Consider the following 24,181-nt stretch of genomic DNA (forward strand, 5'->3'; position numbering starts at 1 on the left):
CGCCGCCCCGGCCCCGGAGCTGGGCCTGGGCGCCGGGCTGGACCCGGTACGGCCCCGGGGGGGAGGCCGAACCCGTGGCCATCCCCGAGGAGCGGGCCCTGGTGTTCGACGTGGAGGTCTGCTTGGCCGAGGGAACTTGCCCCACGCTGGCGGTGGCCATATCCCCCTCGGCCTGGTGAGTCGGCGCCCCGGGGCGGTGGTCTGGGTCCGAGCTCCTACTCTGTGCCCATGGGGGGGGCGGGGGTTGGGGAGCTAAGCGGGCTGGATGGCCTCCCTCCCCCTGTCTGGGGCTCACTTGGTGGTGGGGACACGGCCAAGGGCCTGGCGATGGCGGAGGATCACGGTGGGCGGGGCTGGAGCCGTGGACCCCAAGTTTGCCGGCCTTGGACTGCTTAGTCATCCCGTTCCCCCGGGAGCTTGGTGGGAAGTGAGTGTGGAAAGGCCCCCGATGGGCGTCTCCCTCCATCCTTTTAGGCAGAGAAGTTTCCCTTGCTGTGGGGTCGTCTTAGGCCCTGTCCGCACTCAGTGTCCCCAGGTTCGCTGCTGGGGGCGGCGGTGCCCCCCAGCTGCCCCAAGAGGCTGTCACTCTCTTCTCTTTCACCTGAGCATCCTTTCCAGACAGATGATGACAGCTTCTGCCCTTCCTTTCCCTTCAGTCCTGGATTAAAACACGATTTACAAGCCTCATGCTTTCCGGCAGGGCCAGCCCAGATGTTGGCCATTCCCTTTTCCTTTCTAGTCATGAATCTTGAACTCAGGGCCTGGGTGCTGTCCCTAAGCTTCTATTTGGTCAAAGCTCTACTCCTTGAGCCACAGCTCCGCTTCTGGTTTTCTGGTGGTTAATTGGAGATTTCCTACCCAGGCTGGCTTTGAATCTCAGATCTCAGCCTCCTGAATAGCTAGGATGACAGGTGTGAGCCATTGGTGCCCAGTTGGCAATTTCTTTATTCCTACTGGAAGCTGTGAAATGCAGGAGTGGCACTGACATCGAGGGGAAGGGAGGAGGAAGGGTGGCCCAGCGGGGCATGAGGCTGAGAAGAGCCAGCCGGGCCACATCCTGGTTCAGCAAGAGCCGCCTTGCTTGGTCACCCAGAGGGGGAGGACAGCCAGCATTGCAATGATGGAGTCATTCGTGACAAGAAAGATAATTTCATCTGTTGCTCATGTTTGGCTACAGCCCCCTTGTCTTTCTCTTCCTCCTCTTTTCTCCACATGTCTTTCCCACTTTGCCCTCACCCTCTCTCCATTCTTGCCCACGGTCCTGGGGTACGAGCTGGCGGATGGCAGAAGCCATGGCTGAGCTGTGGTGTGTTTGCGGCTGCTGCGGGTCTGTGTTTAACCTCCACACCCTGCCACTGGGCATCTTACCGACGCACTGAGCAGAGGGCAGCCCCCGTGGCCGCCTCCCTCAGGGCCTGCCAGGGCCGTTGGTCAGGTGGTTGGGTCTTGACCCTAGAGTGAGCGAGCTGCCAATGGAGGCCTTGCTGAGCCTCTCCTCCTGGGCTGGGTTTAAGGACTTTCCAGCTTGAGCCCCTGGGGTATTCCCACCATGTGGAGTGTGAGTTAGAGGTTACCAGGTTTGAAGCTAGAACATTCCAGCTTTGTGGCGCCCCCTAGAGGATGCAGAAAGCTATAAACAGCTGTGCCAGGCACACGTGGCCTGGCCACTGACTGCGATGCGGGGTGAGCCCCCACCTTCCGGACAGCGTGTGGGTGTTGCATCTGGGTGTCGCTGCCGGGCGGCGGGCCGCACTCATCTGTCACCGGTCCCTGTGTATCCATTCTGTCACCTCGGCCCCTCCTGCAGTCTCAGGGGCTCCTGCCAGCTGCACGGTCAGTTATGTCCAGTAGAGGCTTGGCAGCGCCAGGTGATTGGCCCTGCTGTGCCAGCCTCTGCTGGGGCGCTCTGCCGTCCTCCAGCTCCTCAGAGTCCAGCTGCACACTGGCTGTCTGCTCAGACCCAGGCAGCTCGTGTCTGCTCACGGTCCCAAACCTGTCAGCCAGGTGCAGGCTTGGGGAGCCCCAGGCCCCCCAATGATGCGGACCCACATACCCGCCTGCCCGTGCTAGCACTGCCATGGCGCTCAGCCCCACTGTATCCCGGGAGTTAGAAGCCAAGCCTGAGACCCCTCCCCCCGTTTCCCCTGCCCGCCCTGGCCTCCGGAGGGTGAGGGGCGCCGCGCTGCCAGCGTAGGCCGGGGCAGGTGGGCTGCGGTGAGGGCCCAAGCCCCGCCCTCCACGACCCGCCTGCCTCCCCGCCACGCAGGTATTCCTGGTGCAGCCGGCGGCTGGTGGAAGAGCGCTACTCCTGGACCAGCCGGCTGTCGCCGGCTGACCTCATCCCGCTGGAGGCCCCAGGCGAGGGCAGCTCCGCCCCCACGGATGGGCAGGGGCAGTTAGTGGTGGGGCACAACGTTTGCTTTGACCGAGCCCACATCAGGGAACAGTACCTGATCCAGGTAAGCCAACTGCCGCCCCTGCCCACCGCACCCACCCCTTGGGCTGTCCAGCTGCGGGACTTGTGTGGGGCGGAGGGGCCTGGGCGGGCTGTGCCCTGCTGGGGGGGGGGCCGAGCCCCTGGAGGCCTTGTCCACTTGACCGCCTCAGGGCTGGGGGCCAGACCCAGAGCTCTGAAGGTCATTCTGGCCACTTAGTACCCTGAGTTCCCCCAAGTTGTAGCTGGAAGCCAGGCATTCCCCACTCCCCCCAGTGCAGCTTTGGGGGCAGTTGGGGCTGGGGTGGGGGGTCATGGGACGGATCCCTGCAGCCCAGAAGCCTGGACCTCAGCTTTCTGGATGGCAGCTCTGGGCGGGGCTGACTGGCTGGGACTGGCCCTCAGTGCTGCCCTCCCCTCCAGGGCTCCCGGCTACGCTTCCTGGACACCATGAGCTTGCACACGGCCATCTCGGGGCTCAGCGGCTTCCAGCGCAGTCTGTGGATTGCAGCCAAGCAGGGCAGGCACAAGGCGCAGCAGCTCGCGCAGCGAGGCCGCAAGACCCGGGGCAAAGCCAACGGCCACGGCCCAGTGGTGAGAGGGCGCTGGGACCCCGCCCGGCTGCGAGCTGCCCAACACCAGGCTGACCGCGGGCCCCGCTTCGTTCCCCAGATTTCCTCTTGGGACTGGATGGACCTGAGCAGTGCCAACAACCTGGCGGACGTGCACAGCCTGTATGTGGGGGGCCCGCCCCTCGAGAAGGAGCCCCGGGAGCTGTTTGTGAAAGGCAGCATGCAGGACGTCCGGCAGAACTTCCAGGTGTGTGAGGGAGGAGCCGGAGGGGTCAGCTGCTGGGCTCGGCCCTCCGCCCTCAGCAGCCGGGTGCGGCCACCCACCCAGCGCGTCTCTGTCTTCTTGTGCCAGGAACTGATGGAGTACTGTGCCCGGGACGTGTGGGCCACCCACGAGGTTTTCCAGCAGCAGCTGCCACTCTTCTTGGAGAGGTGAGGGGAGGCTGGCTCCAGGGCCGGGTCCTGGGACCTCTCCGTCCAGCGGTGCCCACATGGTTGCTGGACTCCAGGTGTGCACAGAGGCCCGGATGCAGGCTTGGGGGCAGCGTGGCTGTCCTGTTGCCTGCGTGTTGATCAGCTCATCAGTGACCTGGTCCGTCGAGGCACATGACTCGCTTTCTCAAGAGAAACATGTGAAGGCGCGCTGTGCTGCAAGGCCGCGGCTGAGTGGCGGTCGCGCTTCCTTTGTCCCCCTGAGGGTGGGATGTGGCTCTGTGCTGCAGATAAAGGAACTGAGGCTGCAGGGTAGGGGAGGGGGTAACGCAGGTCTGACCCTGCCTGACACGGCCCAGGGCTGTGGGGTTGTGGAGCTGACCCTGCCTCCTGTGGCCACTTACACTTACGGTGGTCCTGCTGCTGTTTGTCCCCCAGGTGTCCCCATCCCGTGACCCTGGCCGGCATGCTGGAGATGAGCGTCTCCTACCTGCCTGTCAATCAGAACTGGGAGCGGTACCTGGAGGAGGCCCAGAGCACCTACGAGGAGCTGCAGCGGGAGATGAAGAAGTCGCTCATGGGCCTGGCCGACGATGCCTGCGGGCTGCTCTCAGGAGAGAGGTAGTGGGCCCCCGGTGGGTGGGCGGGCGGGCGGGCAGGGGTCCGGGCGGGAGGAGGCCCAGAGGCCGGGACTGTGGCTCAGCCCGGCCCGCCCCGTGGCCCGCAGGTACAAAGACGACCCCTGGCTGTGGGACCTCGAGTGGGACCTGCAGGAGTTTAGGCAGAAGAAGACAAAGAAGGTGAAGAAGGAGCCAGCCTTGGCCAGCAGGCCGCCCGCGGAGGCGGCCAGGGCCCCCGGGGCTCCCCTGGACCAGGAAGGTGGGGAGTGGGGGGGTGGCTGGGCCCCCAGGGGCCCCGTGGATCAGGAAGATGGGGAGCAGGGGGCGGCGGGGGCGCCTGGGGCTCCCCCAGGCCAGGAAGGAGAGGGGCAGGAGGTGGGGTGGGCAGTCCTCTCTGGTCTTGCTGCAAGGCGCAGGCAGGGTCTTCCCAGAGGCCCTTCTTCCGGTAAGACGCCCCTCTCCCCAGACCCCGGCCCCCCCAGCGAGGAGGAGGAGGTGCAGCGGGACGGCGCCATCCGCTCCTGTCTGCAGCAGCTGAAGGCCACGGCCCAGCTCCTCCCCAAGCGGAGCCAGCACCTTCCCGGACACCCCGGGTGAGGCCGCCTCGCCCGCCCCCCCCCCCCACGCGCCGTCCGGCTGTCATCTGTGTTGGGAAGGAGGGAGGTGCGCGTAGCAGCTGGGCCTCGGAGGCCGGGATGGGGCCGCAGCCAGTGGTCATCCAGGGGCGAGGTTTCCACCCAGGCGTAGTGCAGAAGGGGAGGGCTGGACGGGGAGGGAAGTCCTGTCTCCCCCCCTTTAGAGGCACGTGGGGCTTGGCCAGACCTCCCCAAGGCTCACCGACAGCCCTGGGCCCTTGGAGGCTGGTGTGGAACCCGCAGCACGTGCTCTTTCTGGTGGGGCACAGGTGGTACCGCAAGCTCTGCCCCCGGCTGGATGACCCTGCGTGGGCCCCCGGCCCCAGCCTCCTCAGCCTGCAGATGCGCATCACCCCGAAGCTCATGGCTCTGACCTGGGACGGCTTCCCCCTGCACTACTCTGAGCAGCACGGCTGGGGCTACCTGGTGCCCGGGCGGCAGGACAACCTGGCCAGCGTGCCGGCGGGCACCGGCCTGGAGTCGGGCGTGGAGTGCCCCTCCAGGTGAGGCTGGGCTGGGGCACCGGAGGCCGCGCTGGCGGGGAGGGCTGGGGTCCCCCTGGCTGCCTGCACTTCAGGCCCCCGTGGGGCCCCGCAGGAAGGCATCAGAGCAGGGAAGGGGACCAAGGCCTCTCCTGGGCGCCATAAGACGTGGAGAGAAGCCTCCGGAAGTGGCCGGGGACAGCCTGTTTTCACTTGGCTTTTCACTGCCGCGGTGGTGGAGCGCCAGTCACGGGCCGGTCATCGTTATGAGCCTGTCCCAGTGCTTGTCCGCTTGTCCCCTGGCAGCCCTGGGGGAGAGGTTGCCTTGGCGTCACATTTGGATTTCCATTCATTGTCTATACGTTTTTTTGTGATATCGGGGTTTGAACTTGGGGCCTCATGCTTGCCAGGCAGGAGCTCTACCTCTTGAGCCACACACCTCCATCTTGTCCATTTTTAGTTTGGCTTTTGGATAGGGTGTCACGCCTCTGCCCCTCAGGATAGCTAGGATCACAAGCCTGCGCCACCTAGCTTCACCAGATTTTCAGTTTTAATTTTTACTTAACAATTGGTGTTGGTGAGGTTGAACTCGGGGCTTGTGGGATGGGTGAATGCTGGGCCGATCAGCCAAAGCCTGGGCCTGCATTTTATTTTTTTTTGTCTGTCGTGGGGCTTGAACTCGGCCTGGGTGCTGTCCCTCAGCTCAAGGCGAGCGCTCTACCGCTTGAGCCACAGCGCACTTCAGTTTACTGGTGGTTTGTTGGAGACTTGTGTGTCCGGGCTGGTTTTGAACCATGATCCCCAGCTCTCAGCCTGAGTAGCTAGGATGACAGGCGGGAGGCACCGGCCCCCAGCATGTGCCTGCATTTTATAACCGAGGAAGGTCTAGGCAGGCGAGTGAGCGTCCAGAGGCCCTGAGCTTTTGCCCACCGCACTGAGGTGGCCCAGGATGGAGGCCCTGGCCAGGCGGAAGCAGCTTAGCCAGGCGCGGGCTGTGGTGGCCAGCCCTGCGGTCCTAATGTCCCAGCGTTGTGCTTCTGGCTCTCTGTGCTGTCCAACTGGGCCTTGAACCCCCAGCCTGCCACCAGTGTGAGCTGTCGTTGGGGTTTGTCACTTGTGCTGAGCTGATCTGAGAAGGCTGTGGGAGGCTGCACGGCTCTGGTAACCAGAAGCCATTCTCCCCCCCAGAGCCATCGAGTCCCTGTACAGGAAGCACTGTGCGGCTCAGGGGAAGCCACGCCCAACGGGCCTGGCCCCGGACCCTCTGCCTCCCGACAGCAGCGCCGAGTGGCACACGGTGAGGCCTCGGCTGCGGGGCGGGGGCTCTGCACCTTTTGGGTGGGGGCTGAGTGGCCTTCAGGACACAGCCTCTCCCCCTCCCTCCCCCAGATGGAAGAGCTGGTCTGTCTGGATGTGGAGGCCGAGGCCAGGTTGGAGAACTTGGATGCCTGTGAGCCGGGGCAGCCCCCAGCTCTGGTGAGTGGCGCCTGGCTGGTCCTGAGCGGCGGGAGCCCGCACAGCTCTTCCTCCCCAGGTCTCAGGTCTGGTGGGAATGGGGTGGGGGAGGGGTATGGATGGTGGGCCATGCTCCCCAGTGGAACCTGCGACCTCAGGGCTTCCCGCCGCTTCCCAGTGGACCTGCGCTGGCCTGCGCTCAGCTCAGCTCCAGGCCCATTCCCACCCCAGCCCGGCCCTGCGGGATGCAGGTGCGGGAGCAGGGCCTGACCTAGGTGTGGCCCGCAGCCTGCTGCATCCAGCCAGCCCTCTTTCCATCACGGCAACGGCCCTTACAACGACGTGAACGTCCCTGGCTGCTGGTTCTTCAAGCTGCCTCACAAGGTGAGCCAGGCCCCGGCCCCCACCTGTCCTGGGCCAACCCACCCTTGGCGAGCCCAGACAGCATGGTTTGGGCGGGGGAGCCCATGCTGCCCCTGGTAGGTGCCCCCACGTCTGCGTGGCTGGCAGGGGTGTGGGCTGTGTGCATTGGTGCTGGGAACAGTCCCTGCTGCTGGCGGGAGGAGCAGGCTGGCAGTCAGCCACCGGCCTCCTGTGTTCCCTAGGATGGTAACAGTTATAACGTGGGCAGCCCCTTTGCCAAAGACTTCCTGCCCAAGATGGAGGACGGCACCCTGCAGGCTGGTCCAGGTAGGGCCAGTGGGCCCCGAGCCCTGGAGATCAACAAGATGATCTCTTTCTGGAGGAACGCCCATAAACGGATCAGGTGGGTTGTATGAAAGGGCAGAGATGGCCTGTGTGCCCGCCCAGGTGTCTGCAACCCGGGGTCTTTCCCCTCTGCTGCTGGCTCAGCTGGGCTGAGGGCTGAGGGCTGGGCTGAGGGCTGAGGGCAACGTGTCGTCTCCCTCTCCTGCTTTCCCCAGAGGACCCAGATGGCCCCTCCCAGCTGTGGGGCCTTGGAGGACTGGGTCCTGTGGTCTGGATGGCCGACGCCTCCTGTGAGCAGCGTTGGATAGGCTGGTTCGGTCTGCTCTGGGAGCGTCTCCTCCATGTCTCGGGAGAGGGTCAGCAGCTGCTGTCTTAACTGCTGCATGGTGGGGCTCAAGCTTTGAGCGGGGCTCCCCTGTGTCCGTTAGTAGCAAGGGGCGCAGCAGCTCTGATGCTGAGCAGGCGCAGTGCTGGCTGGCACAGGGCGCTGGCAGTGCTGAGCCTCAGCCTGTGTCCCCACAGCTCCCAGATGGTGGTGTGGCTGCCCAGGTCCGCTCTGCCCCGGGCTGTGACCAGGTAGGTGGCCTGCGGGGTGGTCGTGGGGTCTGAGAACGGGGCGGGGAGAGGTGGATCTGCTGACACTCGCCTGTCCCTCCCAGGCACCCGGGCTACGACGAGGAAGGCCGCTATGGGGCCATCCTGCCCCAGCTGGTGACCGTCGGCACCATCACCCGCCGGGCTGTGGAGCCCACGTGGCTCACCGCCAGCAATGCCCGGGTACGTGTGGTTTGCACCGCTGGTGGGCCTGTGAGGATTTAGCAAGCAGCATGAACAGGAAGGTCAGGGGTGGCTGGGCGGGGCAGGGCGCTCCCGTGCCTGCTCCTGGCCACACAGGGCAGGCAGGCAGCTTAGAGGAAGCCAGGCCCCGGCCGCAGCCCAGCCGTGTGGTCGGGGCAGGGTGATTTGAGAACCGCCACCTCCAGAGATGCCTGGCACTTTGTCGACTTGGGGTCCAGAAACAAGCTGCGACCAGCTCTGGCCAGGCTGACCTTCCTCTCCCTGCAGGCCGACCGAGTGGGCAGCGAGTTGAAAGCCATGATACAGGCCCCGCCGGGCTACGTCCTTGTGGGTGCTGACGTGGACTCACAGGAGCTGTGGATCGCGGCAGTCCTTGGTGATGCCCACTTTGCCGGCATGCATGGTGAGCAGGGGCGGGGCAGGGGCTCGGCAGGGGCAGGGGCAGAAGCAGGCCAACTCCGGTAGGTGTTGCTGACCTTCCACTTTCCTCCCCCGTCCTCTAGGCTGCACAGCCTTTGGGTGGATGACCCTGCAGGGCAGGAAGAGCATGGGCACCGATCTGCACAGCAAGACGGCCACCACAGTGGGCATCAGCCGCGAGCATGCCAAAGTCTTCAACTATGGCCGCATCTACGGGGCTGGGCAGCCTTTTGCTGAGCGCCTGCTGATGCAGTTCAACCACCGGCTCACAAGGCAGGAGGCGGCTGAGAAGGCCCAGCAGATGTATGCGGTCACCAAGGGCCTTCGCCGGTGAGCGGCAGGCCCAAAGACCTGCTTCCCTTAGCTTGTGCTGTAGTGGGGTTAAGTGGTTCCCTCATGGGCTGCTGTCGCCATGCTCTGGGATCCCAAGCTCAGATGCCTACCTGAACAAGAGTGAGCAGACACACGCACAGGAGTTGGCACAGAGCAGTGAGGGAGGGCAGAGCAGCATGAGAATGGGGGTGGAGTGGACCGGGGGTGTGTGTGGGGGAGATAGCAGCATGGGAAGGCAGAGGCAGCCTGATCTGCCAGGTTGCAGCACACTGCTGCAGTTCTTGGGGTCTAGGTCTCCAGTGGTCTCCACGGGGCCTGGGGCCGTGGCACTTCACGGTGCGTCCTCTGCTGGGGCTGTCCTGTGTGTCTGCAGGGGGAAGGCAGGGGGCCTGTGGCATGGCCCAGAGCCACAGCAGCGGTGACAGGCAACACTGCCTCCAGGTACCGGCTGACGGAGGAGGGCGAGTGGCTGGTCAGGCAGCTCGGCCTCTCCGTGGACAGAAGCGAGGACGGCTGGATTTCCCTGCAAGATCTGCGCAAGATCCAGAGAGAGGCTTCAAGGAAGTAAGAATCTTCCATCTGGAGGCGGGACGGGGCGGGGGGCCAGCAGCCGGGGCACCGGCTCTCGGCTGAGATGCTCAAAGACAAAAGCCTGTCTGGTCTCCAGGTCACGCCGGAAGAAGTGGGATGTGGTGGCCGAGCGGGCGTGGATTGGGGGCACAGAGTCAGAAATGTTTAACAAGCTGGAGAGCATCGCCACATCCGACACGCCGCAAACCCCGGTGCTGGGCTGCCGCATCAGCCGGGCCCTGGAGCCCGCGGCCGTCGGAGGGGAGGTAACTTGCCATCTTGGAGCACACAGGACCACAGGGATAATAGGGGTCTCTGTGGACCCCTTCACAAGTTTCCTAACCAGAGCCTCTTCTGGGGGTCCTGGACCCCTGCCTGCCTCCGCCCCCTAGTTCATGACCAGCCGCGTCAACTGGGTGGTGCAGAGCTCCGCCGTAGACTACCTGCACCTCATGCTGGTAGCCATGAAGTGGCTGTTTGAGGAGTTTGCCATCGACGGGCGATTCTGCATCAGCATCCATGACGAAGTCCGCTACCTGGTGCGGGAGGAGGACCGCTACCGCGCCGCCCTGGCCCTGCAGATCACCAACCTCCTGACCAGGTACACGCGCTTCTACCGCACTGGAAGCCAGGGAAGTCCTAGGAGTGCCTTCACTCGCACCTCAAATACACCCCCCCCATCACGTGACTCAGCCCACACACCAAAGTGAGCACTTTCTCAAGAGCCAGAAGCAGTGTGCGGCCAGCAGAAAGCACTGCTGATGAGGAACGCAAAGAAACATACCGTGTGTGTCCTAACTACATGCCGATCTTGAGAGCCTGTTTGGAAACCATGACGGAATCCTCACGAATTCGTAAATAGCAGCACAGGGTCAGCACGCCCTGGAGACCGCCCCTCCAGGGCCGCACTTTCTACCCAGACTCTGACCCAGTAACTGGAAGTAACTTGTCTCCCCAGTGAGTCCTCATGGGAGGACCGTGTGTGGTGAACAGGCTCGCCTTCCTGGCTTCAGGGTGAAGGGGTGGGTAGGTGAGGGCAGGCCCTGTGGGGCCGTGTGCACAGCCTGGCTGAGCCAGGGACTCTCCTTTTCAGGTGCATGTTTTCCTACAAGCTGGGTCTGAAGGACCTGCCCCAGTCAGTGGCCTTCTTCAGTGCCGTGGACATCGACCAGTGCCTCAGGAAGGAAGTAACCATGGACTGCAAAACCCCCTCCAACCCAATGGGGATGGAGAGGGGATATGGGGTTCCCCAGGGTGAGTGGGCAGTGACTCTGTTGGGCCACAGACTTGGCATCATCCTACTCTTCCAGTCTAGCCCTTGGTGACAAAGCACCTTCTTAGGTAGTGCAAATGAAGAAGACATGGAATATCCAGCCGTCCTAGGGTTTATTGTCCAGGTCAAAGTGCAGCCTTAGGTGCAAAAAAGCTTGTGCAAAAGAGCCAACATGTCAGCCGGAGTTTGTACTTCTCCAGGCCAACCCCATGTCCTGAGCACGAGGTCAGCCCCTTCTCGTGTCCCAGGAGGCAGCTAACCACTTTGCACTGTCTTTCAGGTGAAGCACTGGACATTTACCAGATCATTGAACTCACCAAAGGCTCCTTGGAAAAACAAAGCCAGCCAGGACCCTAGCTCTGCCTGGAGGCTCTGAATTTGCTCCTGTGGAGCTTTTGTGGGCCGTGCAGGTCCCAGACTCAGGCTCTCACCTGTGCTCTTGCAGAAGGGCTGCCCGCAGCTAGCAGGACCTGCCAAGGGTCTAAGGCACAGCAGGGCTCACCGCAGCAGCCAACGTGCCAGCGGGCCGTGACCGTGACGTGAGGGCCCTGTGGGGTACGAGGGATCCTGGCAGAAGTCCCAAAGTTCACACTAACTCAGGCGTTTCACTTTTTCCTTTTCTTCTTGGCCGGTTCTTCGTCCTGTCCCCTGTGCTGTGGTGCAGCGACCTGAGAGGGGAGAGGGACGCTGAGCCGAGCTGCTGTGTGGCAGTGGAAATAAAGAGAAAAAACCCTGGCCCCGTGTCCACCTCCTTCCGCTCCGGAGGCGACTGCTGGAGCTTCTTCCCTTTGGACTTGACATTGAGGACCTTCACAGAAGGACAGGAGTGTGCATGTGTGCGCATGTGTGCGGGTGCCAGAAACGCAGGGATTTACTAATGCCACATGGACCCCTTTGATCCTGGAGACTGAACTCAGACCCTCACCCAAGCCAAGCCCACCAAGTTCTCGCCACTGACCCCTTACCAGCTCCCCATTACCTTAGGTGCAGGGAGGGAAAGATCCCTAATGGAGAAAGACTCTGCAAGGCCCTGCCACCCCATGGTTCCAGGGACACGGGAGACCCCACTGCAGGACACTCATCCGTTCCCATCCTCTTGCAAGTGTGCATAGTCCATTTTGCCCACTACCTTTGAGCCCTTCTTTGCTGGCTGCTCCCAGTGTGTGGATTGTGTGGGCATTGGCTGCTCCACAAGCAGCGGGCACTGACCTCTTCACTTCCATCCTCCACGTCCTCTCGGAGAATCGTGTCCAGGACGTCGCCTTTGATCTTGAAGTCGCGGGAGGTGCTGAGCTTCATGTGCTGCATGAGGTTCACCTGTGGCAAGGGGCAAGCACACTATCTGCACACCGCCCTGGCGGAGCACCTGACAAACCTTCAGTTCCAACCTACACAGCAAGCACACCCAACACACCCCCCCCACCCCCGACATACACACACACACACACACACTCACTCTCTCTTGCTCTCCACTGGCTTCAGTTAAGAAAACCAGGACTGGAGGTCACAGCTTCCCCTCACCATGGCTGGCCACACGCCTTCCACAGAGCAGCCTAGTCTATGAAAGGTGGTTTACCTTGGTCTTCTTAGAAAGGTGGATGAGAAACTTCTCATACTGCTCGATGGCAAAGACAAGATTAGGGATGGGCTTGGTTTCCCGAAGAACTCTGGCCTACAGAGAGCAGAAGTTGGGTCTAGGTTCCATCTGCAATTTCTTCCAAGCTGTTTTCAGAGCCATGCCTGACTTTGGCAAAATCTACCTCCAAGCAAGTACCATTTTACTTCTGTGCCAGTGGTCTAAGACTGGGCAGTTTAATTTCAAATGACCCCAGTGCCAACACATTGCACTTCATCTTTCTAAAGTTCCAAAGTGGCACCTATGGACTGGCCAAGGAGCACAGCCATTTGCAGAATGTCCTAGATACACGTGGACCAGAGCTTCACGTCTGCTGGGCAGGCGCAGTACCACTCAAGCCATGTGCCCCCACCTGGTGACTTCCTGCCCTGCAGCTGACACTAGCTCCTTTTCTAGCTGGCACGCGGTTTTCACCGCTCTTTCTTCCCTTGGGTTGAATTATGAGCTATAGATCAAATGTTCCCACATGCGTTCTTGAGTACTTCCCAAACCCCGGGGACACTGTGCCAGTTACACACCATCCTGGAGACAGCTCTCTAGTGACACTGGCAGTCTGCACTGGTGTTCACCAGTGTATCCATGCCACTTTCCTTTTAAAATTTTGAGACCCATCCTGTACCTAGACCTTAACAAGCTCGACTGTACCACCTGTTTCCTGGAGCCCATGCCCTGCACCCAGTCCTTGGATCCTTTAGGGGTGCCCTTCCTGGATACAACTGTGACAACCACCATCAGGAAGGTCGGGAGCTCACCATGGCAGCCGTTTTCTCTTTCTTCTCATCTGTGCATTTCCCACTATTGCTCTTATTCTAAAGGAACAGAAACACTGTCATTCCTTGAGGCAGCTCTCAGGACAGGGGCCCGTGTGCGCAAACAGCGCCTCGGAAGCAGGCCCCTTGTGCGGTGTGGGAGGCCGGCCAGGTGCTTGCTCTTGGAGATGACGTGTAGCAAGCGAGGGCAGGCCCGCTGCACTGTGCTGCCCCAAAGAGCCTTACAAGATGGTTCAAATGAGGACTGAGAGGAACCCCAGTTCTATGAGAGTCCCATGGTGCCTACAATCCAGTGTAATAGAGCGTCCCCTCCCCACAGGGCCACCCCTGGCCCTGGATGGTCCGTTGTGTCCTGTGCCCATCCACCGACAGGTGCTGATGGCATGGAAGGGAACTTTCCACACGCTTAGCCCAGGGACTTGAAGGTTCATTGGTGCCGCTTCTGCTCACTCACCTGCACGTAGGAAATCAAAGTATAGCACAGCGGGGTGAGGTGTGAGCCGGACAGCTTCACCTGCAGCACAGGAGGGACAGCAGTGTACCAAGAGCCACTCCAGGCACAGGAGAGAGGCCAGCGGACTAGGCGTGACAGCCCTGCCCCGCTCCTGGCCAAGACAGTAAACTCACCAGCTTTTCCATAATCTTGGGAATTCCTCCCGAGCTCCGGCACACCTGGAGATACTAGGGACAAGAGAGCCCAGCTTTAGCAGACGACTGTAGGAAACCAGGGGCGACTAAAGGGACGAAGACATAAGGCCCCGCCCCGTAGCATGCACGCCTCCATCCAGCTAGCAGGCAAAGGAGCTCTGTTCCTAACTTGCTCTGCTCATTGCTTTATAAGTCCTTTAGCCAGGCGTGGGTGGCTCACGCCTGTCATCACAACTACTCAGGAGGTTGAGATCAGAGGACTGTGGTTCAAAGGCAGCTGAGGCAGGAAAGTCTGTGACTCTTATCTCTGACTAACCACTAAAAAGCCCTAAGGGCTGTGCAAAAGCAGATTAGGGTTATGGCACAGGCCGTTCCTTCCTGGCCTGTGCATATTCCTGCTATCTATGAGCGAACTGAAATGGAAGCACAGTGTGCAGAGATGTGGGCAAGGGCTGTGGGGGCAGCAGGGGTGGGGGAGGAGGGGGCAGTCTCGTGGGACTCACGTATCGGACGAGGGCAGTGAGTGTGGTATACATCTTGCACAGACCCTTCAGCAGGGTGTCCACGCAGCTGCCCGATGGCAGGGCCGTCTGTGCGAGCTCGTGGAAACACGTGAGCAGCGTACCCAGCTGCATGACGATGCCTTTCTCAGCGGCGTAACTTGGTGGGGCTGCCTGAGAAGAGGCTTCCTCTGAAGAGAGATGAAGTCGTCACAGGTCAGCCAGTATCTTCCAGTTAGAAGTACAGGGGCCAGAAATGGACTAAAACCCCTTCCCATTAACTAAGCAGCTGGCAGGCGGGCGCATTCACCACGCTGGAACACCACTAGCCTACGTGTCACAGGCATACAGGAGGGAGAAGAGGTGAAAGCAAAAGGCACAGACAACAAACCCACAATAAAACAGAACCCCCACCCAAAAAAACCTTGAGAAAGATGGCCATCCAGGAAAAGAGCCTCTCCAGAGCATACCAGAGATGAAATGTTAAGTATACAGAACAAGGGAATGCTGAGCATACAGGACAGAAGCCTCAGACCAGTAAGCTACTGCAGCCGTGATGGAGATCAGTATAGAGGCTCCTCAGAAAAATAAAAACATAGAACTCCCAATAATCCAGCCACACCAATTCTTAATGTATACCCCAAAGATGCAAAGCCAGCAGCTTACTATAGAGACTCCTGCACCTCTGAGTTCACTGCAGCACTGTTCACAGTAACTGAACTATGGAATCTGCCTATGCGCCCACCGACGGATGAATGGATAAATACAGTCTACGCACACAATGGAGTTTCACTCAGCTATACAAATGAAAGTACATCATCCGCAGGAAAGTGGATGGAAGTGGAGCTCATCACTTACAGGAAATAAGCCAGTCCCACAAAGACAAAGCAGGAAATCCAAGCCTAAGACAGGAAAGGGAGGTAGGAGGGAAGGGAAAAGGTTTGGGGAAGAGGAGGGAATGAAAGCAAGAGGGGTGAGTGTGACCTTGATCTGCGTTAAGTCCTGGGCGCTGCCCCCCCCAATCAGGGTCAACAACGAACACCCGGAGATGTGGGCCCAGGGTCTGCCTTTCTGCAGAGCCCAGCTTAGGTTTTGGTTGTCTTTCCTCTCATTACAATTCCTTGAGTTCCACCGAAGCCACCTTACCTGACAGGGTTTCCTGGCTTGGTAGTCCTTTAAGGTTGGTGATCAACCAGTCCACTTCTTCTAGGACCTTCTCAGCCTGACTCAGGACAAGCAACTGTGAAAGGAAAGAATGTGAGCTTGGCTGTGAACACAGCCTCGAGAGTGGGGGCAGCCCTGGCTTCTCGGCGAGCATGGGCTCGGGACAGAAGCCACGGTGCTGTCACATTAGCAGAGAGGAAAGGATGGGCCAGGTCAGGGATGGACATGGACTCACATGAGCACAGCGGGAGGGCCGGCCGGGGCAGCACTTACGCACGCAGTGGGAGCAGCCGTCTTCAAATTCACTATTGCAAAGTGGTCACTTTTCTCCACTTCACAGTCCTGGAGAGGGAGGGGTAAGATCTCACAGCACAGGGCACTGCGAGTCCCGCCCCACACAGGATGCCAATGGCTGCGGACTCTGCAGTACCTCGTCTATGTCTCCCAGCTGCCCATGGATGTCCTGAGACAAGTCCCGCAGCAGCGTGACGGGGCTCTTGTATAGCACGTGCAGGCTGAAGAGCAGGTTCATCAAGCTCTTGCAAAATGGAGCGTCCTCTGGAGCGGGAAGGGAAGAGAAGGGGAGAGGAAGGGAAGCTGTGCTGTTGGGCCTCCACGGTACATCTGACAATGCGGTGGCCACGTCACGGGCACAACATGGCAACACCAACCTCTGTGTCCAGACAAATACCTCCACTGCCCCAGTGCCATTTAACGCATCCACCTGTGCTTTTTACTGGTTCTAGGCCCTGGGGAGTAAACACTGTGACCAAGCACCTACCACTACCCTGGAGACCCTCCCTGCAAAGAAACTGCTACTCCGACGACACCAGACTAGCTAGCTCTGATTCTGGATTTCATCTCAATGGAACTGCAGTGCTGTACAGCATTCTCCTCTGAGTCCCACACACCACACAGTCCCTGCATGCATCCTGTGGAGGGCAGTGGAGGTCTGTTTTGACCTATGAATATAGTACTGCAATTAACAGTTCTCCATATACTTTTGTTCAAAGAACTGCTGGGTCACAGGCGTGGGTTTGATTGTAGTAGCTTTTGTCAAGCAGGTTTCCTGCCTGTTGTACTAATTTACACCTCCACCAGCAGCAAAGGAGAAAGTCCCCAGGCTAGTCCTGAACTCATCATTCTCCTGCTGTCAGCCTCCTAAACCCCGAAATCACAGGCATGCATCACCGCAACCTGCCTACGTTCTTGCGAACACTCTGTCACGAAGGCCCTGCTGGTGAATAGTTGGGAATGCCCTTTCTTCTCTCCAAACAATTCCACACACAGCCTTTAGGACGTGAGATGACAAACTTACCCCTGCTGTTTTCCTTGCAAATCTTACACGTCCAATTTAACATCTGCAAAAACTGAGAGATCAGATATTAGACACATTGTCACAAAGTCCTAGACCTTTCCAAGCCAGTAAGTGACCTGCCGCAACATGTGCCCAGGTGACGGGGCTGTCAATCTAAGTGACAATGGGAGTAACAAAAGCCTAAAATTCTGAGACGTATGAATACTGTTCTCATAATACAGCAGACGGCTTATTCTCAACGACTCTGCCCTCCTTATGGGCTCAAGTCCTAGGGTCTGTGTCTGTGTCTTCCCGGTGCTGTCACACATGGCCCATGTGGGGGTCTACACCAGAGTCCTCCCAACCAAGCTTCCCGCCGTGTGCCTGTGCACACCGCTGCCTCTGCAGGGGCGTCAGCGTGTGCACATGTTCGTGCTCTGATGGAGCCCCCTGAGGTCGCGGCCTTCTCACAGCAAGAAACATGCAGACCAGGCCAGAACACAGCTATCCACAGGGCTGCATTCTAGTATCTGGGTCCACCCAGCACTGGTGCCTGAGACATCACACAGGAACGCGGCTTGGTCCTTGTGAATGCTGAGCCACGGATGGGTGGTTACCTGAGGAGAAGAAGGTTCCAGCAGCTTGGACAAACTGGCGAGGACGGTGACCAGCAGCTGGGCTTCTTTGCTATTAAAATCCTCCTCTCTGCTGCTGAGTAGGTTCAACAGGGACCGCTGAGAAGACAAACAGCAGCAGACACGTGTCTCAGGGACAAGGCGCTGAGCCAGAGACTTGCAGGAGCGGGACAGAACCACTGAAAGCTGCAGAGGTCCGCGAGGTCCTCCATGAGAACCCAAGGACGCTCTTGGAGACGGCGGACTCCTGCACTCCCTGCCTGGTGCGCACTGGGAAGCAATTGAACCACACTCGACTTCTGGTGGCTCTCACCGCCATCCAGAACAGCCAGCCCTTCTGGGGCGCCGGTATGTCACTGCTGCTTCCTCAGCCTCCCTCCAGCCAAAGCTGGGGTAGCAATTTGTTCAGTTTTGCCTCCGCTACACCCCCACTACAGCTCCTGGCAGCCTTTAATTTGCGAAAGAAAACCCCGTGATAGAGTCTCACGCTATGTTTTTGACAACCAAGGGTTAGAACCAAATAGACCTCATTGCTGGTCTATGCAGTCTGACCAGAATGGCGCCTCGCAGGCCCCCGGGCCAGCACGCAGCTGGCGAGACAGCCACCTGGAACTGTCGGATCTGGAAGGCAGCCCGCTGAGTGATGGGGACGTCCACGCCGTCCTCTTCGTTATCTGGGACATAAGGAACGGAAAAAAATTCTTCTTTGAGGGCTGGGAAGTTGGCTCAGTGGTAGAGTGTTTGCCTTGCATGCCTGAGGCCCTGGGTTCAATTCCTCAGCACCACATAAGCAGAAAAAGAAAAAAAAGCCGGAAGTGGCACTGTGGCTCAAGTGGTAGAGCGCTAGCCTTGAGCTGAAGAGCTGAGGGACAGCGCCCAGGCCCAGAGTTCAGGACCCACGACCGGACCCAAAAAAAAAATATTAAAAAAAAAAATTCTTCTTTGAAATTGTCCCCCACCCCTCCACACACTTTCAGCCGTTAAAACTGTAGAGTCAAAAAGGTTGCAGGAAGGTTTGAATGTGTTTCTAAAACTAAAGGATTTTTGTTTTTTGTGTGCCAGTTCTGGGGCCTGTCCCTTAGAGCTTTCTCACTCAAGGCTGGTGCTCTACCACCTGAGCCACAGCTCCACCCACTTCTACCTTTTAGGTAGTTCATTAGAGATTGAGAGTCTTACGGACTTTGCTGCTCAGGCTGGCTTTGAACCATGATCCTCAGCTCTAAGCCTCCTGAGTAGCTAAGATTATAGCTGTGACCCGCCAACACGCAGCTAGCTACTCTGCAGCTCAACACGCTATCCCATGAGATCCCATTTTCCAGTCACCACGGCTGAATGCAATGCAGAGGCACCCCGCGTGCACTTGGCGACCCTCCCCACCCCACCATCCAGGGTGACAGGCAGTTGGAGAGCACGGGTGCTCACCCAGAGCTCTGAGGAACTGCTGCACCCTGGGCTGGAAGAACTGGCGCACAGCGCAGAGGATCTTCTCCAGGCCCTCCAGACACATCAGTGAGATGCTCTTCCCCCGCTCCTTCTTCCCCGACTCTTCCACAGCCGTGGGGATGGAAGTGTATCTCCACAACAGGACCCTGCGGTGGGACAAGGGCAGTCACACCTAGTGGGGCTTCAGTGAAGGTAGATCTCATCATAAAAGCACTGCATGTCAAGGTTTCTTTCCAACCATTATTACACATGGTATTTTTTTTTCTCTCCTAAACTCAGGGCCCTGCTGTGGATAGGCAGGCCCTCTATCACTTGAGCCACACACTCGGCCTACCTGGAACTATTTCTTCAGTTTCAATTTCCACTTTCGCACTGTTAGTAGGTAAATAGAAAGACTTATTTTTATACCAACCTTGTTAAACTTAAGAGGATGTTAGATCTTTAAGAAACTCCTGTGGCATTTGTCTGGTGATCCTGTCTGCGCATCAAGTTTTCTCCCTTCCCAGCCTGCCTGCGGCATTTCCCTTCCTGCCTTCCTGGGACAGAGACCCGCTAGGCTAAGCACGCATGGGGCTGCTCTTCCATCATCCGACCCGCTGATTACAGAGACAGGGTTAGTTAGAATTAAGGATCTGTCTATTTTTCCTTCAGTTTTTATCATTGTTTTTGCCTTAGCATCTTGAATCTCTTGTCAGACGTGTGTCCACTTAGGGTTTTGTCATTGTGTAATAACGTCGCCCTTCTTTCTGGTACTACAGTATGCTTTAGTGTACGACTAGTCTCAATAGCGGTGGGTGCGTTTCACCCGCAGCCGGGCCTGCAGGCTGGCGCACAGGCGTGGGCTGGAGCCTTACCGTGTGATGTCGCAGAGGCTTTGGAAGATCTTGCTGGGATTGTGGCTGTCGGGGCCACCCACGTGCCCTGTCTCCTTGAGCTGCTGTGCCTTGTACAGAGCCACACTCACTGCGTAGCGCATGAACTCAGTGCTGCACCTGAGGACCGACAGGCTCTCCTCATGGCTTTGGGTGCTGTCCCTAAGGAGAGAGCGAGAGCCTCACCTGCTGTCCCTCAGGAGTGAAAACACCTCCTCTGCCATCAGGATCTAGAGCCAGGCTCTCAGGACACTGGGCTCAGGCAGCCACACCAGCTCCTGCACAATCACCTGCCCCTCTTCTCCCTCCCTTCAGCCTCTATACCCAACAAAATCTGAATGCCACACCTAGCCTGGAGGTTTCCGGTTGTCCCTTCATTAACTCAGCTCCTTGCCTTTATTTTTTTAATCTGTTGCTGGGTTCAAACCATTCAAGAGGGATTTTCTACAACCGGGCTGGGATCCGTTCCTATCTTTTCATTTGTTGCCCAGTGTTTACGACTTAGCTTTGATAATCTGAAGGACTTAAGATTCCTGCCTTTGGCTGTCCAGCTTTCACTTTAAGAAAATTAAAAACCTCCTATTTCTCAGGGCTACAATAAGTACTGCAAGTCCACCCTGGTAGCAAGGTAAAGCAGGAAGACATTATTTTTATTGAGCTGCAGCCTTTTTGGGGGGATGGGGTGGGGTGGGGTTTGAACCCAGGGCCTTGCCCCAGTCCTTTTTGTTCTTTTTTTTTTTTGGCCAGTCGTGGGGCTTGAACTCTGGGCTTGGACGCTGTCCCTCAGCTCTTCAGCTCAAGGCGAGCGCTCTACCGCTTGAGCCACCACGCCACTTCTGTTTTTCGAGTGGTTTATTGGAGATAAGAGTCTCACAGACTTTCCTGCCTGGGCTGGCTTTGAACTGCGATCCTCAGATCTTAGCCTCTTGAATAGCTAGGATTACAAGCATGAGCCACCGGTGCCTGGCTCTTGTTTTGTTTTTGAGGTAGTATCTCACTAACTTTGTCCAGTCGGGTCTCAAACTTGTGATCTTCTGCCTCCATCTCCCAAGAAGCTGGGACTATAGATATGTGCCACTACACTGGGCTGACTTGTTGTTTCTACACCCTCAAGTAAAATCTTACCTGAAAAGTGCAGTGAGAAGATCAGACACAAATTTCATAGACAAAAAACTCTCATGTGTCTTGTTAGCCATTTTGCTTTTGCCTTTACTGGTTTTTTCATTAACGATGTCAGAGAGCTTCTTGTAACACATAAATAAACTCAGAATCTCCTCAAACTTATTCTTACTGTGTAACAGGAGGAAAGGGGCCATGAAGAACACGTTAGCATATGCTGGGTTTGTTTTACGCTCAGTAAATGTTCTATGCATTTGCGAGTAGATGGACCTTCACTAGCACAGCAAACCCAGACCACACCAACCCACTGCAGCTAATTTTCTTGTTTACAACGATTAAGGCAGAGTGTGAAAGTCCCATACTGCCTCTAACCCAGTCCCGCTACTAAAACCAGGCATACATGAGCTCCAGGCTGGGAATTTTGAATAAACATGGAAAGCTGCTAGATGAAAATGCAGGCCTGACTAGAATTCACACTGGTGTTCTCCAGTGGGAAAACCATACAAAACCCTGTGGCTAGAGAGCCACGTAGGAGATTCTGTAAGAGTGTGAGGCCTACACTAGTTATGTATATAACTAGTTATGTAGGAGAAACAATCACACCTGGTCTCAGGTAAGGCCGTACCTGAAATTGCTTGTGTAGAAATTATATTCTATCAGAACTTCGCAGATGCCCATCACGAGGTGCGCGCACATGTGATTCTTGATGCCGGTATCAGTGCTCTGAGAAAAATCTGCTGATTTATCCTGAAGGACATGTGGAGAAAGGCATGTGGGAAAGCTACGTACTACCACCCACTCCCACGCTGCCACACAGCCAGGCCCGCCTGCTCACCAGTTCAAAGTCTTCTAGCTCACTCTTAACCATCCTACTGGTAATGGACTCCAGCATGTCATCTAGCTCGTGGTAGACACCCTCTTCCTCCTCATCCACGTCTCGTTGCAGGGGCAGCACTGTACTCTTGTACCAGGACAGACAGTGCTGAGTGCAGCACAACAGGTGGTCCTGCGGAGGAAGACAAGGAGATCAAGTCCACTCGCCTTGCTTTGCACACAGCACCTTTTGCTTTAGTCCTGGCCAGCTCTGAACCACAAACTTCTGACCTCTGTTTCCCAAGGATCTGTGATTACAGGTATGGACCACCATGCCTGCCTTGTTCTTGTAACTATTATCTAGCTCCCAACTGCAATCTTCCTATCTTCACTCCTCAGTAGCTGCAGTTACAGGTATACACCATGTCCACCCAATAAATAATAATATTCTTAGGTATAAAGGGATAGGTTATGAAGCTGTTAACAGCAAGTAAGAAAGTTTAAGTTACTTGTAAGTGCCACAGATTAAATCCATTGGAAATAACAAAATGGTAAAAATGTAAACGAGGGGCTGGGAAGGTGGCTCAGTGGTAGAATGCTTGCCTCGCATGCATGAGGCCCTGGGTTCCATTCCTCAGCACCACATAAGCAGAAAAAAGCCGGAAATGGCGCTGTGGCTCAAGTGGTAGAGCGCTAGCCTTGAGCTGAAGAGCAGAGGGACAGCGTCCAGGCCTAGAGTTCAGACCCCACGACCGGACTACCCCCCCCCCCAAAATGTAAACGAACAGAGACGTTTTATCTATCTCTTCTGACAGAAGTAGCCCTGAACGTAGCTAACACTGCAGAACAAATCGTCAGATGTGTTAGCTCTGTTCAGATACACACAGCCCTGGAGCCAAGCTATGGACTGACACTGTGCAGTTCCCGAGTACCAAGGTTATTGTAAAGGTAGGGGTTTATGTTGAAGGCACCTTTGGGAGACCAGCACATCAGAGATCTAAGTTGGCACAGAAGGCACTAAGAGACAACCTCTGCCCCTAGCCACCAGGTGGAGGTCCATTTGTCCCCCTTCCTGCCTTTCCAAAGCTAGACAATGAGAACAGAAGAACCACCTTACTCCCTCTGAATAAGCTAAGAGTGCCCATGACTCACCTAGATCGTATACTCCCTCCAGACTAAGGAGGGGGCTGCTGAGGTCACCTGCTCCCAGGTGACCCCTCCATCTTAAAGCCCAGTCATCTCACATATATAATCACACAGCCATAACAGGAAGGCCAGATGCTCCTGGGGTGGGGGGCATATCACATTTAGCAAGATGGCACCACGGAGACCAGTCCACAGATCCGGGGTGACAATGGGTCAGAAATGAAGGACAGGGAAAGATCCACAGGGAAAAGCATCTATGAAGATCAACCTTCTTCCCACCAGAGAGAATAAAGGTTCTAAGAGGAATGCAAGTGTTACCAGTGGTTCTTGCAGAGAGATCTGATTCCCTTGCATCAGAACACAAGCTTCCACTTTCAGAGGCGGCAGCACATCAGGTTTTGGCTCGTAGTACTGTTTTAACTGTATGCAGAGAACAAGGAGGAGAACCATCAGAGCCTGTGAATGCCCCACTTTCTGAACTACTGAAACCAACCCAGTACCTTTACCAGCCAGTGCCTTGTAACGAGGCGCTGGCCCACAGGAAAGGGCAGCAAGGCTGATCTTGTTCCAGCTTGTCCGCATCCTTCCACCTTTGCCTCAGGCACAGAAAAGTTAAGGATTGTAGGATCCTTGCCCTATACTTCTCCACACCAGTTCTAACCCTGTGCAGGCAACCGGCATTTTCAGTATAACCTGCTGGCTTGAGTCCGAGATTCCAGTACCACCACTGATTACTGATGTTGAGAAACTTACCAGTATCTTCTCTTTCATTACAGAAGTAAGCATATAGTTGCTGAACAAGGATTCTTAGTACACTACATGTAAAGTGCTTCAACACTAGTTAGCGTTCACGAGAGCTAAGAAAACTGCCTGGCCATCACCCACTCTGAAACCTTCTTTTCTGAAGTCAGCAGACTGGTCCTTATATTCATCTAGGTCAGGAAGCAGTGCTCCAAGTCTTTCCAAGATCATTTTTTATTCTTGCTAGGTGCCTGGATACTGATCAGTTGACCATTATAGTTTGAAAAACCTATATAGCCAACAGGCTATACATTTTATATAGGGTCATGACAAGCCCCAGGGAAAGCTTTTTGGATAGCAAAAGACCTTCCAAACCCCCCCACATATCTGAGACCTAAGTTCAAATGGTGGTGCTTCTGAGTTATCTCTAAGCAGAAGAGACAGGGGAGGAGAGGGGAAAGTAAGAGCAAGTGCAAGAGAAAGAGCGCAAGAGAGCACAAGCCAGCACTTACTTCCATTTCAACAGAATGAGGCACTAGGGGTCTAGAATAATAAAGACAAGTGAATTATGTCTCAAGCTGTTAAAAAAGGTTCAAGTTAATGCTTCATGAATACTGTTGAGAGCAAAAGGTTTTACACATGACGCTTGTTCTCATCGGAACTCT

General features: G+C 57.0%; 2 protein-coding genes across 2 annotated transcripts in view; one reads left to right on the forward strand and one right to left on the reverse strand.

The window, feature by feature from the left end:
- Positions 1 to 11,468, forward strand: part of Polg (polymerase (DNA directed), gamma) — a 55,661-nt gene extending 44,193 nt beyond the window's left edge. Inside the window, exons 6-27 of the mRNA XM_013011877.1 lie at positions 3 to 175; positions 2,267 to 2,459; positions 2,858 to 3,028; positions 3,107 to 3,253; positions 3,359 to 3,438; positions 3,877 to 4,059; positions 4,166 to 4,317; positions 4,525 to 4,651; positions 4,963 to 5,196; positions 6,364 to 6,472; positions 6,565 to 6,651; positions 6,919 to 7,014; positions 7,236 to 7,396; positions 7,861 to 7,914; positions 7,998 to 8,115; positions 8,404 to 8,539; positions 8,640 to 8,886; positions 9,331 to 9,453; positions 9,557 to 9,725; positions 9,852 to 10,060; positions 10,553 to 10,713; positions 11,013 to 11,468. Of these exons, the coding sequence (XP_012867331.1) occupies positions 3 to 175; positions 2,267 to 2,459; positions 2,858 to 3,028; positions 3,107 to 3,253; positions 3,359 to 3,438; positions 3,877 to 4,059; positions 4,166 to 4,317; positions 4,525 to 4,651; positions 4,963 to 5,196; positions 6,364 to 6,472; positions 6,565 to 6,651; positions 6,919 to 7,014; positions 7,236 to 7,396; positions 7,861 to 7,914; positions 7,998 to 8,115; positions 8,404 to 8,539; positions 8,640 to 8,886; positions 9,331 to 9,453; positions 9,557 to 9,725; positions 9,852 to 10,060; positions 10,553 to 10,713; positions 11,013 to 11,089 (3,207 nt within the window). The 3' untranslated portion in view covers positions 11,090 to 11,468. The remainder of the gene's footprint in view (positions 1 to 2; positions 176 to 2,266; positions 2,460 to 2,857; positions 3,029 to 3,106; positions 3,254 to 3,358; positions 3,439 to 3,876; positions 4,060 to 4,165; positions 4,318 to 4,524; positions 4,652 to 4,962; positions 5,197 to 6,363; positions 6,473 to 6,564; positions 6,652 to 6,918; positions 7,015 to 7,235; positions 7,397 to 7,860; positions 7,915 to 7,997; positions 8,116 to 8,403; positions 8,540 to 8,639; positions 8,887 to 9,330; positions 9,454 to 9,556; positions 9,726 to 9,851; positions 10,061 to 10,552; positions 10,714 to 11,012) is intronic.
- Fanci (Fanconi anemia, complementation group I) overlaps positions 11,313 to 24,181 on the reverse strand; it is a 32,505-nt gene continuing 19,636 nt past the window's right edge. The window contains exons 20-38 of the mRNA XM_013012108.1: positions 23,094 to 23,195; positions 21,652 to 21,822; positions 21,442 to 21,563; positions 20,823 to 20,987; positions 19,680 to 19,859; positions 18,805 to 18,971; positions 17,989 to 18,056; positions 17,365 to 17,481; positions 16,769 to 16,820; positions 15,881 to 16,008; positions 15,724 to 15,792; positions 15,433 to 15,526; positions 14,290 to 14,477; positions 13,766 to 13,819; positions 13,593 to 13,652; positions 13,121 to 13,177; positions 12,309 to 12,404; positions 11,942 to 12,049; positions 11,313 to 11,400 (exon numbers count right to left, since the gene is read on the reverse strand). Coding sequence (XP_012867562.1) covers positions 11,338 to 11,400; positions 11,942 to 12,049; positions 12,309 to 12,404; positions 13,121 to 13,177; positions 13,593 to 13,652; positions 13,766 to 13,819; positions 14,290 to 14,477; positions 15,433 to 15,526; positions 15,724 to 15,792; positions 15,881 to 16,008; positions 16,769 to 16,820; positions 17,365 to 17,481; positions 17,989 to 18,056; positions 18,805 to 18,971; positions 19,680 to 19,859; positions 20,823 to 20,987; positions 21,442 to 21,563; positions 21,652 to 21,822; positions 23,094 to 23,195 — 2,061 coding nt within the window. The 3' untranslated portion in view covers positions 11,313 to 11,337. The remainder of the gene's footprint in view (positions 11,401 to 11,941; positions 12,050 to 12,308; positions 12,405 to 13,120; positions 13,178 to 13,592; positions 13,653 to 13,765; positions 13,820 to 14,289; positions 14,478 to 15,432; positions 15,527 to 15,723; positions 15,793 to 15,880; positions 16,009 to 16,768; positions 16,821 to 17,364; positions 17,482 to 17,988; positions 18,057 to 18,804; positions 18,972 to 19,679; positions 19,860 to 20,822; positions 20,988 to 21,441; positions 21,564 to 21,651; positions 21,823 to 23,093; positions 23,196 to 24,181) is intronic.

Source organism: Dipodomys ordii, unplaced genomic scaffold (genome assembly GCF_000151885.1).
Source record: "Dipodomys ordii isolate 6190 unplaced genomic scaffold, Dord_2.0 Scaffold15, whole genome shotgun sequence".
NCBI lineage: Eukaryota > Metazoa > Chordata > Mammalia > Rodentia > Heteromyidae > Dipodomys > Dipodomys ordii.